Below are 14430 nucleotides of genomic sequence, written 5' to 3'. Positions count from 1 at the left end.
GGGGCTGATGGGGATTGTAGTCCATAACATCTGGAGTGCCAAAGGTTCGCCACCACTGCACTAGGATAAATAAACTGAAGATGGGGAGAATGCTGTAACCTACTCTGAATCCACATTGGGTAGAAATGTGAGGTATAAAAAGAAGGAAAACATATTGTCCAAATAATTAACAGGATGATGTTATCTCCTTGGTGTTTTGAGCTCTTTGCTTTATGCATTTCTCACTTCTACAAAAAATATACCTCCAAGATTTAGTGCTAAACCTAGATATTAACTTTTTAGTCCTTCATAGCACAACTTCGAAGCTAGGTGCACATAATGCACATGATGACTTTCGGTTAAGCTTATCTTCCTTCCAGGCCTCAACGTTCAGAAGACTGAATATGTACATTAATGTGAGTTTATAATTCATCAGAGTGTAATATTAATACTAATATTAATTAGTTATACTAATACATACCTGGCACTTTCCAAGAGTTCATCTTTCTTGTATTCACCTAAAATTAAAGTGAAGATTGGCATTTTCTTATTTATTTAAGTATATGCTTGGCACACTTTCTCAGTCAAAAAACAAAGGATACTACTAGATGAATGTTTGGTGTTATAACAAAGTTAAGTTTATACTGAAAACAAGGACTGTCCGCAATACAATCACGATTGGGTCAAACACTGTGTGGGATATGAAAGAGAACACTCTGCCTTTACCAGTTCAGCAGAAGCACACAGTAAGGCTTTATAGCCAACAACTTTAGATGCATGAATATAATAAGGAAGAGTTTGCACCTTCCCACTGCAACTATTCATCCTATCATACGGAGACTCATGTTAGTACACTAGGAACAACTGCAGAAAGTAGCAAAACTGAACTCAAATGATAAAGATTTAAAAAGTCACCCCTTACCGGTAAGCACAGCTTTCGCTGATGGATCTGCTAAGTCCAGTGCTGTTCTTCCATCTGTATTACGGATAACTGGATCAGCACCATGCTGCAACAGTACTAGAAATCGCAATAACACTGTTTTTAAAGATCCAGTGACAGAAGTCTAGGCTTTTAATAAGCATGCAATACCAAATCAAACTCGACAACACTAATAGCGCAGTCCTATGGAAAGTTACAGTAATCTCAGCTCACTGAAATCAAGGAGCTTAGGCTGGGGTAACTGCACAGGAGTGTAATGTAAAGCTCAGAACAGAATGACAGGAGTCCCTACATCTTCTATGTGGCATCAGATAGCCACAGTGACTAAAGGAACCTCTGCCTTCATAGGCAGTAAAACTCTGAACAGCAGGGTCAGGAGGCAACACCAAGGAAAGGCCTTGACTGGTTGCACGCTCTCCAGAAAACTGGTCGGTGGCTGTGTGGAAAAAGATACAGGACTAGATGGGCCATTGGTCTGACCCAGCAGGGCTCTTTTTACACTCTTAAAAGTTCATATTCCTCCCTCTCCTTAGTCTGGGTGTGCTCTGCTGAACACCAACCACAAAACCAGCCAGCAGCAAGTTTCCTGTGTATCATTCAATTTTCCTTTCCTAATTTAAGGCTCTGGAAAGGAAGAAGCTGAAAGTAAATTTTTCAACGCAGCTGCCCCTATTAGCTACCACTCTGTCAGCTTCCCAGTAACAGAAGGTGAAAAGAGGATTCACTTGTCAATTACATATATTCAACATTCGTCTTTCAGCATAATTGTAAAATAATTTTGTCAACACCATCTGTCTCTCACATCGACAAACCTTGCAAAGTAACAAAGAAATAGCCTTTAATCACTTAATTTTTTTTAAAAAAGCTGCTAAAGTTTTAGATGTTACCTATACAGACGTCAATTTTGCCCTTAATGGCTGCTTCATGAAGAGGTGTGTAGTTCCAATTATCCCGGGAATTAGGATCTGCACCATGACGCAGGAGGAGATTGACGACTTCAGCATGACCAAAAGAGCAGGCGTTATGAAGTGGGATGAGGCCCCCATCATCTCGTGCATGAACATTAGCACCACTTTGAAGCAAATATTCAACTACATCCCTTCGACCGAAACCTGAAACAAATAGTTTTAACTGTCAAAAGATGGTTGCTGGAGGGGAAAAAAAGAAATCCAATTTGGTAATCTTGCCCGATAGCTCCCAAACGTGCGGTAACTTGAAAAGACACTGTGAACTTACTACTGCCCCAATGAGATAAAGAAACATAAGTTGCATTCGGAAGTCACAAGGTGTAATTTAAGCTCCAGCTGAAGCCACGCACTTTACCGTCTTACTTCCAAATAAACACACTGGATTGGACCACATGCTCAATAAAACTACACAGAGTATACCAGGGACCTTGGTAAAACACAGCCACAGCCCTCTTTCCAGCAGTGTGCAACATGGCACCCACGGGCCATGTTTAGAAAGGGCTGCACATGGGCCACACATCATGTTTAGAAAGTGGACGGGGCCCAGCAGGACTTTTGATTAGCTGTTCAGATTTATTTTAAAAAATTGCTTTGGTAGCTGCCGCCACCATTTGATTTGATTGATTAATTAGATTTGTATGCTGCCCTTCCCCTGGAAGGCTCATCAAAAATGAACGATAACTACAATAAACATCCCTACAAATAATAAGATATAATAAAACTGTGATAAATGAGGAATATGTTTTCTACTGGAGCACAGAAATGAGATAAGAGGATGTAGTGGTTGGCCAGGGTAGAATAGGATAAGACCAGCTGAGATCAGTTGAACTGAGGAACTAGGCCAGTGGTGGAGAACCTATGGTACTCCAGATGTTCATGGACTACAATTCCCATCAGCCCCTGCCAGCATGGCCAATTGATCATGCTGGCAGGGGCTGATGGGAATTGTAGTCCATGAACATCTGGAGTGCCATAGGTTCACCACCACTGAACTAAGCTAATGGGCAAGGCTTGCATCAGATTGTATGAATTTGGTATGGTTAATGAGCTAATGAATATGAACTTTTACGCCCCATCTTGAATAAGGGGTGTTGATAATGAACATAAAGGAATAATATGGGAGGGGGCAACATATCAAGGAGTGACATGTAAACAGGCGGACCGGAAAGTTATGACTCTAAGTACCCTTAGCCAATGGGGGAACAGAGAGGGTGTGGCAAATTCAGGAGAAGGGAATAAACATGCTGCGCATATACTGTTTTGGTGGAGTCTACCCACGCAGGGTGTCTCCCCTTTCTTTGCAAATAAAGCTAATTAGAACTATCTTCTGTTGGCTTGATATTTGGTAGAGAAATACTAGGCACCACAAAACGATACATTAAAAGTCATGGTACAAGGATCTTCACTGCGTGATTGAAAGTAAATATTTTTTCAACATTGTATTAATCTAAAAAGCAGTTCCATTAAGCGGAGCTTCTGTATGAAATGAAGAGTTACTATTAAAATTACCCATTATCTCACTCTGTGACACTGTGTCATTGGCACTGCCTCCAGTGACACCCATTATGAGGTTGGGCCAACCAGCCTGTGTCAGAATTCCAAAGGTACCTGCAGGCTCAAACATGTCGGGGACTCAGGCTTCATAATTTCCCTCACCCCAGGTCCCGGTGTAAATCCCAATCAGGCAGTTGAAAGTTTCACAAGCTCCCTGTACACAGCTGACTACATTTGGGTTAATGACTCACAAGTGCTATAACCCTAATTTACATGATATAATTGCTACAAAAGAGCCAATTATTAATATCTTTTATAATGTGGAGATGAATATTTATATGCATACAGACATTAAAAGAAACTGTTTCCTAGAGTTTACAGCTTTTAACTAGCTTAGCAGAACTCAAGAAATGGCCATTTACTGCTATTGTGAATGGCTGTGCGCTTCTCTTGATTACAGTTAAATTATACATAATTGTATTTACCCTATACTTCCTGAATTTTGTCTCTTGAGCCCATTTTCCCCCACCATAATTTCATATATCCATTCAATGAAACAGTTCACTTTTAATAGAAATACTTCTGTGTACAAATATAAAGTCTTACATAAATTCATATTCCAACATAACCATGAACCACATCTTAATCTCCTTATTCATACAAAGGAAATAAGCATTACTTATTTCATAAGGCCACTGTGAATGTACACAATATGATATCCCGCATATTTTAGAGAATGTTGTTCAAAATATATTTTTTAACCTTACAACCTCTGAAAAAAATGTTTACCTTCACTCCAGCACATGAAGTTTCCAATAACAAGCTGCTTTTAATAATCACATCAAACAAGATAGGCCATATTTTTGTCAAAAGTAAGGCAGATAAAGGATTAACTAATATGGCAGTAAGACTAATTAGCGTAATGGTTAATGTCTCCAAATCAGGACTGGGAGAGAACTGTGTTGAAAGTCTCACTGAGGCCCTTTCCACACAGCAAATGTAAATGAACCCATTGTAGCCCCGGGCCATTCGCAAGGCTGGGTGTCCCATGGTCAGCGAGCGGGGGGCGGGGGGGGGGCGGGGACGCCTTTGCAAGGAGGTGCTTCCCCCCCTAACCTCCCTCTGCTACATAGCTCTGAAGCCTGGAAGGCAAGGACCTCCACAGCCATGCTGCTGTCCCTGTGCTCCTCCGTACCTATGCAGCAGAGAGGCGGGGACTGGAAAAAAAAAAGAGGAAGTGCGGCCAAGAAGAGCAGCCACTGGCATAGTGGTTAAGAGCAGGTGCATTCTAATCTGGAGAACTGGGTCTGATTCCCCACTCTGACACTTGAGGTTTATCTGATGAACTAGATTAGGCTGTGTACTCCAACACACGCCAGCTGGGTGACCTCGGGTTAGTCACAGTTCTTTGGAGCTTTCTCAGCCCCACCTACCTCATAGGGTGTTTGTTGTGAGCGGGGAAGGGAAAGGAGTTTGTAAGCCCCTTTGAGTCTCCTTACAGGAGAGAAAGGGGGGGGATATAAATTCAACTCTTCTTCTTCCCGGGGCTCGGTTGTGGTGCAATCCACATTAAAACAAAAGTAGAAGAAGAAGAGTTTGGATTTATATCCCCCCTTTCTCTCCTATAGGAGACTCAAAGGGCTTACAATCTCCTTGCCCTTCCCCCCTCACAACAAACACCCTGTGAGGTGGGTGGGGCTGAGAGAGCTCTGAAAAGCTGTGACTAGCCCAAGGCCACCCAGCTGGCATGTGTGGGAGTGCACAGGCTAATCTGAATTCCCCAGATGAGCCTCCACAACTCAAGCGGCAGAGCGGGGAATCAAACCCGGTTCCTCCAGATCAGAGTGTACCTGCTCTTAGCTACTACACCACTGCTGCTCTCAGAATCCAGATATGCAATTCTTGAAACACCGGGGAGGGTGGGAATGCAGAGCAGACTGGCATTAGGAGTGGGATCTCTGTGAAGTTCCCCCAACACCGGTTTTATACCGTGGTTAGCCCGTGTGGAAGGGGCCTTAGCTTTGAAACTAGCAGTGCGGGCCATGGATTGGTCACGTTCTCTCAGTACAACCAAAGAGAAAAATGAAGAATCATGCATGCCAATTTGAGCTCCTTGGGAGGAAATACATGGTAAATTAAATGAAGAAAATAAATATTGTGAAAGATAAGAAACTAGAAAGGAAAAACATTTTGTTATTGGTTCCACAGGGAAAGGAGGTTGAGAAAAACATTGGGAAAAAATCTGAAGTAATCAACCACTGGCAGAGATAGGAAGAGATACAGGTAGCAACAGGATGCTGTCCCTTCCCCCTCCAAATTACTTAATTGGCACAGTCCTCGATCCTGTTAAAGTAAACTGACTAAATAGGGCCTGTCTCAATAATAACTAACTTATCTGGATCAGGGCCAAACTACAAGTACCCTGTATACTTTTTCTCTTTTACAGGTGTCATGTTGTACATTCCTCACCGGCCACATTAATCTGGTGCAGCAAAGAACAATAAATCTGTAACCCCTCAAAGACTGAGAAATGTATTATAGCATACATTTTAGCAGACCCACTTTGTCAGATGAATAAAGAGGTAACCTCAACCTCAATTGGGGGGGGGGGGGTACCCTCAACCCTGATTATGGGGCACCTATTTTTTAATGAAGCAAGGCCAAAATGCAGAAACAGATCAGTTTTATGCCAGAATCTGATCTTTCTCTTTTCCAGTTTCTGAACAATAAAGGAAGCTGCCTCCAAAAAGGAGGAAAGGAAGTGCATTAGTGTCTTTTTGAGGGAGAAGCTGCATTAATTAAGGTCAAAGTTGTTACTTCCTGCTCTTCTATTCCTTGAGTTGCTTTTGAACTAGTCTGTTGATGAAGAGTAATATTTGGAAAGTTTGGTGGCTTTCTGTTGTTTTTGACACTGTAGGATACTTTGTGTTTGTACTAAGTGGAGAGACTATTAAAAACATCAACATCAGATCAAATGAATGCAAATTCAATCAGAGAGGATCCATTCCCAAACAGAAGCCACTGGTAGTGATTAGGCATAGCAGGATTAATAAATACTAATGAGGAACCATTTCTTCCTTACAGTATGCAAGAACTTCCCAGCAAATAATTCCTGTCACTGTGAAGAAGGAAAGCATACATGAATATACACCCTAGCAAAATTAGAATTATTTAATCAATCTAGGTGCCAGCCACACTGACTGGTCCTTATTCAACTGTGCTCTGCATAATACTATGACATTTCTTAAAATTATGTACTGAGTCTCAAAAAAACCCCTCTCTCCAAATAGACATGCTTCACTCAAGGTATATATATCCTGAACATCTTATTGGCCACTATTGGAAATCACATGATTGGCTACTCTTTTGCATCTAATAAAATACACAATAGCCCTTAAGAGCCAATGCCATAATAAAAACAGGAGGTTACTACTTTATTGGTTGCACTACTAGTCATCATAATGTATTTTAGATAGTCATACAGAGAAGATGCAAATAAATGTACATATGCAAACATACCCAATAAAAAGGAAGCAGAGGACATTATTATTATGTTAGTCACCTATGTAATTTTAAAATATGAACTGTAGTCTGTGCTTGGAGTGGGCTATACCCACAGAGAATGAGAAAAAAAGCAGTACAAGTGCAGTTAAATGTAAGAGGCAATTTGAAATGATTAATTCAAAGGATCTATCTGAAATGCCATGATTCAGACCAGGAGCACATGTAAGATCAGCTCTTCTGCCATCCTAAGCTTACTGAAATCCCATTCTTACCTATATATTCCAATAACAGCACACTGAAATATTAGAAACTGGACAAGACCCATTTTTATCTACCCTGCTTTCCAGTTCCTTCACCATATACAAGTAGCAATTCTCTTGTTATTCGTTGCTAAGGCATTTTGGATCACAGATAGTTGCCAAGCATTCATTCCCAATTGGGCCAGAACTCAGTTGAACATGTATAATATCCTTTAGAGTTTAAACAATAGTTTGGAGCATCCAGTGTATAACAGATACCTTCTGTAAGAAATTGTTATACCAGCTGTATAAAACAACTTGGTATTATTCCTACACTACAGATATGAATCTGAGTTGTTAGTGCACAGTATAGTAACGGCAGTTTCTTTTGGGTCTTGGGAAGTGTAGGTTGAAATCTCCATCGGCTGTCCTCATTCTCTCAACATAATCTACTTTATAGGATGTTGTAAAGATAAAAACAGTTAAAATGGATGAAGGGGAAAACATGCACATTGCCTCAAACTCTTTTAGAGGAAGAGTGAGATGGATAAGCAGATATATATGGTCTTATAATACCAAGAAACTGGATTGGGGAAGATAGTTCACTACAGGCCTCTACAGTGGTTAAACCAGTTCTCAAACAGATGAGTAATAAAACACAAGGCCTTTCTGTTCCCAATGAAAACAGCTAGGTAGGAAAGTATATTCACACACTGAAACCATTTTATTTCTCATCCCTTATGTGATGATACACATGTGTAATTTACGAGGGGGCATATAAAATGACAAACTGGTCAGACACCAATTTTCAACATGTGCATAAACAGACAGTCCTTTCTGATTTCCAGGCAATCCACATACTGCCTGCATGGGAGGGCGGGCGGGGGGGGGGGGGGGAATCTCCCTGCAGAGGTGCTGCTTTCTATAAAAGAAAAGTGTAAGATGTACATGAAATAGCCTCAAGCATTCATGTCTTACCATGCAACATATGAAAAATCATTTAATGAAAAGCATCAGGTACTGTTTTTTAAAGTTATAGCTGCATGAGGGATTTAACACCCATTTAAATACCCACGATGTTATAACTACAGCCATTTAAATACTTGACCACTGGAGATGCATTTTCCTAACACTCCAATTTGCGGCAAGCCCATATCACCACCCGCCCTTTGGGAGCCATTTGCCTGTTTCCCCAATTTGTATGCCATAGTGGAGGAAAGTCCCACGAGGGGGAAAGAGTGGGGGTATTGTTTACTCCAGGCTTCTACAGTAGTTAAGCCAGTCCTCAATCGTAAGGTGAGTAATACAGCACAAAGCCTTTCTGTTCCCAATGCAAGCTGCAACATAGGTAAGTGTATCCACATACTGAAACCATTTCATCTGCACACCATAGTGGAGAACCGAAGAGAGGCCTAATGATTGAGCCATCATCCCAGCCCCACATTCCCATCAGGCAAATGTTGGGTGCGTAAAACAGTCTATGACTCCTCTGCACACGAGGCCGCCGGGGAAACGATCCCTTCCTTCCGCTCAAGCCTTAAGATAAACAAATGCCACACTCGAGGAAGGAGGGAAACCCCACAAGTTTCTGGCACCCCCACCCCACCCCCAAGAGAGGAGCGGGAGAAGGGGTGGGTGGGTGGAAGGGGAAGGGCTGCGGCCTTGCGGGTCGTACCTGCGGCGAAGTGGAGCGGGCTGGATTTCCTGCCGGCCGTGTCTCTGCCGTTCACGTTCTCGGGCCGCACCAGGCGCTTCACGCGCTCCACGTCGCCGTTGCGGCAGGCCTCGAAGAGCTCGCGGGCCGGATCCGCTCCGCCGCAGCACGCCGAGGAGGGCAGCGGCGCTTCCCCCGAGCCTGCCCCTCCGCCGCCGCCGCCACCGCCCGCGCCTCGACGCCCCGCCATGCCGGTGGGGGAAGCCGCCCTCCCTCTGGCGCGGCCCCTCCGCTCACAGCGCGGCCATGGAAGACCCGGGGTGTGTGTGTGTGAAAAAGAGACGCCTGCAAGGAGGAGACGGAGGCGACGCCTCGGTCAGGAAAACGCGGCCATGGAGGGCAGGGAGGCAGCCGAGCGACGCGAGCATCGGGGATGCCTGGCTAAGCACAGAGCATGCGCGTTGTGGAGGCAGGACCAGGAGAGATGGCGGAAGGGTGGTAGAGAGCCGCTCATGGGCGGGCGAGGCGAGGCGTGGTTGCTTAGCAGCTCTCTTGTGGTGGCTCCCATAGTGTTGCCTCCAGGTAGGGGCTGAAGAGCTGCCAGGGTAGCAGTTGGTTTCCAGACGACGGGAAGCAGTTCCCCTGGAAAGGATGACTGCTTTGGAGGGCACTGCACACTGCTCACCTCTGCAAACCCCACCCCCCACCGCCAAATCACTAGGGGTTTCCAAGTGGGGGATGGCAATCCTGCATACCCCTCCATTTAGAAACCGAACCGATTTGGAGAGTCATGAAATTTCGTCTAGGGGCGTGAAGCATGAGCCCTCATATTCATTTGAGCCAGTTGGTCTCCAAGCGACGGAAAGCAGTTCCTCTGGAAAAGATGGCTACTTTGGAGGATGGACTGGGAGGGCATGTCATGTCGAACGAGGGTATTGGAATTTATGCATATTTATGCATATATTTGTATGCATAAACAAAAGCTATTTATGCATATACAACAACATCCTTGAGAAACAGATAACATACGCCAAGCACTGAGACCGTTTGGAGACAGATATGTTGACTCTTGGGGTGTTACAATCTGCACATCACAGGGACACAGTATTTGGATACCGGAAGCTGAGTGACATGTGGTCAGGGTCTTTCATCATCACTGAACAAGGGGTTAACAAATACCATCTTTATTGTGGATAACAGGAATGGGAGATTCATTCACATTGTCCTCAGGGAGTGAATCTTAATTTCAGTATGCAGATGGTCTGTTATCAGTTCTGTTGTGTTAACATGAGAGGCCTCTTGTTATCATAAGGCCAAACAGCGAGGCAGGGAGAAAATATCACAGACTTCTGCACAGACAGAACTTTCTAATATAAAGCAAAATCAAAACTCCTAATACAATTGTAACACAAGTGACAGATACACTATATTAAGTACAGAGAGTATATAAGGCATAGCCTAGTCTAATACATAAGCAACTAACTAATAAGCATTATACTGAGTGGTACAAAGATGTATGAACTCATGCAAAACTAGGAAAACAAGGAAGTGTAAAATCTAATTCTGAGGTGACACTACAACTTGACTATGGCTGTGCATGCACATTTGTGGTTCGGACACAGGAATTTTAGATGGTGGAGGTTTGCCTGTTTTTAACCTGGCATAGATTCAACTGTTCACCATGCAAAATGAGGCTGATGTTAAGGGATTACATTGAATCATCAGCCACTTAGACGCCTTGTTTTGATATTGTAATTATTAGAGATGTAATTACTATGCATTCCCTATGTTCCCAGGCTATGAGAAGTTCTAGGGGAAGTGCAAAAGGTTTTCATTTCCTTTAGACAGGAAACATATGAGCCTAGGGGTATCTGTTTGCCTTATTTACAAGCATGTAAGCAAAGGTTATGGGAAACAAGCAACACCAAAACAAAAACCAGGCAACGAATCACCAGAAGACAAAGGGCCTTTTCATGCAAATCTCCTAAAATGTTTTGAAAACATTTTCAATCCTTTCCCCTCCTGCCCCCACTTTAGCATGATGCTTATACACATTCACACTCTTGAAGATTCCTGGTAGTCATTGTATGTTTTCTCCTTTTTTCGGAGTTCGTTGAAGAATTGATGCTTCCAGGCTTCACAGTTTCATGCTGCAATTTTCCATAACGATGCCTCGAAGGATTAGTCCCCAAAATAAAAATAACTGAAATGAGGAGAAACTCACAGAAATGAGGAGACACAGGTGAGGGGGAATGGAGAGGGTGAACTCACAAAATGGCACAAAGGGGAAGTCCAGGGACAGCAGAGAGGCATGGGAAACATCTTAAAGAGATTGTACAGCCCATTTTGAAAGTGTTTCAACTTCAAAGCAGTCCAAAACTGCACTTAAAGACAATGATAATCTTCAACCAGTTATTCAAATGTAAACTTTCACTAGAATAGTACCTGCTGGAGCAGAAATTTGGTGCTAAGAAAGTAGGGGTTTAACTCTCCTATACACACTCTTTGTCTTAGCATCTTAGCCCCCCAGAAAGAGGGAAACACATTATGGGCAGGTATCTTTTTCCTGTTTGGGGCTTAAAACAGGTCAAAGGGGTCTTCTCTGATCAGAAAAAGGGCACAAGTAGAAGAGGTCAGTCCCTCTTCTACAACCCTGGTTGTTTTTTGCAACCAAAACAGAGGTCTTAGAGTTCGTGTTATGTATGATACACTGTCATTGATCCCTCACTTCAAATGTGGGTTGGGCCTTCAAAAAAACCCCCACTGAAACTAGGCTTACTGTCCAAGAGTTACAGAGTTGTTGCAGAGTTACAACAATTCTCTAGACTACCAAGATCAGTTCCCCATCAATGAGGGTTGTGGCCATGGGTATGGAGGAGGTGGCATCATGTGACTTCCAGTAAAAAAATGGGGGGGGGGGGGACATAGGAATCTTCAGAAACTCTATAGTTTTACCATAGAATTTCTGGTGAATCCTTAAGCTATCTTTTGTCATGTCCATTTTAAAATAACCACGATAAGATGCTGCTGTCAGTGTCATGTAGGAGTTTTGTTTTTCTCCTGTCACCACTCAGAATGGTGGTAAACAATGGGATTTCTCACTCCAACCAGGAGGAGCTGGGCAGCCCTAATTCTCCTGGATAAAATGGCAGCTTCAGAGGAAAGACTGTATGAATCACATCTTCAGAGGAAAGACTCTATGAATCACCTTTCAGCGCCTGGCTAAGGCTATCATTTTCACCTGGGCATTTGACTGATTGATGCCACCTATCCCCAGACCACTGGGCTTGTTCGGAATTTGCCCTCCGGGGGGGGGGAGGGGGTTAGGGAGGGTGTGATTAATTGCTTTTAGATACGTTTTTAGGAATTTTTATCTGATTATGATGCTGTTTTACTGTAATGTTGAATGCACTTTTAGATTGTTGTAATCTGCCCTGGGATGTATGTGAAGGAAAGGGGTGGGGTAGGGGGGAATAAATGAATCAATCATCTCTGAGCTCCCTCTCCTTCCTAAAGTTCACCTTCTTCAGATCCCCAACCTCCAGGAATCCCCCAAGCCAGAGCTGGCTGATCTAGTTGAAACTGCAGGTAAGATTATTAAAAACTATTGAGATAAATTCACCTTCACAAAAATAAACAAACTACATCAAAACACACTTTATTTATTTATTTATTTTTATTTATTTATTTATTAGATTTTTATACCGCCTTATCCCCGAGGGGCTCCGGGCGGTGTACAACAACAAACACAATATAACATAAAATGGCTAAATCTTTAAAAGCAGCAATAAAACAGTAAAAGCTAAATCTTATAAATACAATACAATAAAATACAATAAAAATACAATAATAAATATAAATGGCGTCCAGCAGCTCCATATTCAAAATCCTCTCCCCAAGAGGGAGGAATGGCAGGTCCCAGATGTAGAGGGCCATGAGGTAGAGGGCCATGAAAGGCGGGGAGGGGTCACCATCAGCGGCCGGTTCCTCCAAAGGCCCGGCGGAACAGCTCCGTCTTACAGGCCCTGTGGAACTCACCAAGGTCCCGCAGGGCCCGGACAGTTGGAGGAAGAGCGTTCCACCAGGCTGGGGCCAGAGCCGTGAAGGCCCTGGCCCGTGTGGAGGCCAGCCGCATTTGTACTCTTATGAACAAAACTCTGGAATCAATGCCATTAGAACAAGGTGACAATTTTTGCTTCAGGCCAGAGTTAATTTATACATTTTGACAAAGAAGTTTCCATATTTCCACAATGGATTGGCTTTTTTTGAAAGTCTTGATGGGCATTTGTGTGTCCTGTATGTCAGAAACCGTGATTGACTGTTGCTCCAGGAAGCATTTTCCAGCCATGAAATCTCCTTCAAATGTTACAGAAAACATGTAGAAACACGAAGAAAGAACAAATAGCAGTTCAGTTGCCTGGTATATTCCTTCTCTTCCTGTGTGTGCTGCTCTGCACAGGGAATTAATTTCTCCATTTGAGTGTGCAAAATTATGGTTGTGAATATATGCAGGACAGAGAGGGATTGCACCTGTAGTAATTTTGTTTTGTTAAGATACAAAGTGAAGATTGCTGTGACGATGACATGAAGACACGAAACAATTTTCCAAACTTCAACACACATACCTCCCAGCTTCAAAAACTCAGCGCGTTCTTTTCATGGTCTTCAGCATTTTACAGGAAATAGCATCATAGTAACCATGCTTCCTAGTGGCATGAAGAGGTTAATTGATTGAGCAATTGAAGGATTTTAATGAAAAAATGCTTAAAGGTGTACTTCACTTAAATCACATGCTTAAATTTCTTTTCTTAGCTTCATTGACATTAATAGGAAAAGGATCTTGTAGATCATGGGTTCACAACCTGGGGTATGTGTACCTCCAGGGGTAGGCAGCACAACTTTAAGGGGTATGTAAGGATTCTTTAATGGCAGCACGGGGTGGAAAGTGGTCCACATCTCATCCCCACCACCGTCATTGTCCTTTCCCTCTGGCGGCTGCCTGGTTCGTCCTCAGCCACCACTTCTGGGAGCCATCTGCCTTGGTGACCGACTCTACTCATGGCTGCTGATCACACCAAACTGCCTCTTGTCAGATGACATGCTGCACTTCACACTTTCCATGGGCAGTGGCCAGGGTGCTGAGACTGAAGCACAGCTCTGGGTTACTGGCTGGAACTCATCCAGGCTGCTGGCATCCTGCTCTGGCTGCCTCAGCTATGCAGGTCATGGTGGGGGAGTGGCAGGCAAGGGAATGCCTTGGGACCCCAGTAGGCCTGAGCAGGGTAGGAAGGAAAGGAAAATGACCAAAATATTTGGAACAGAAGTGGAAAAGCTCCTTGTGCATATGGAGTCAGACACCTTTAGCTGCCAAGAAGGGGAGAGCCATGACCACCGCTTGGGGCGGAATTGAAAGAAGCAAGAACTGAAACAGAAACTGTGGCACAGGACGAGTGCCTTTTGGCTTGTTTGTTAGCTGAATAAAATATCTATGTTCAATATTATTTTCAACATATGTAGTCCTAGGAATAGAAAACAATCGGGCCAACAGCGTTTTATCCTTTCTGTAAACGGCAGTGAAAATATCTTCACATTTCTGTCTTGAGCAGCAGTGGCGAAGTGGTTAAGAGCAGGTGCATTCTAATCTGGAGGAAC

General features: G+C 43.3%; 1 protein-coding gene across 2 annotated transcripts in view; it reads right to left on the bottom strand.

Moving 5' to 3' along the window:
* The window catches only part of TNKS2 (tankyrase 2), a 40696-nt gene extending 31462 nt beyond the window's left edge, over positions 1–9234 (bottom strand). For both annotated transcript variants that reach the window (XM_048504903.1, XM_048504904.1), the window contains exons 1-4: positions 8800–9234; positions 1807–2031; positions 902–997; positions 461–497 (exon numbers count right to left, since the gene is read on the bottom strand). In XM_048504903.1, the coding sequence (XP_048360860.1) occupies positions 461–497; positions 902–997; positions 1807–2031; positions 8800–9028 (587 nt within the window). In that variant the 5' untranslated portion in view covers positions 9029–9234. The remainder of the gene's footprint in view (positions 1–460; positions 498–901; positions 998–1806; positions 2032–8799) is intronic.
* Positions 9235–14430: the final 5196 nt, after the last annotated feature.

This window comes from Sphaerodactylus townsendi, linkage group LG08, assembly GCF_021028975.2.
Source record: "Sphaerodactylus townsendi isolate TG3544 linkage group LG08, MPM_Stown_v2.3, whole genome shotgun sequence".
In the NCBI taxonomy this organism is placed as follows: domain Eukaryota; kingdom Metazoa; phylum Chordata; class Lepidosauria; order Squamata; family Sphaerodactylidae; genus Sphaerodactylus; species Sphaerodactylus townsendi.
Note: the sequence above shows the minus strand (reverse complement) of the source record. Positions and strands in the feature narration are given on the sequence as shown.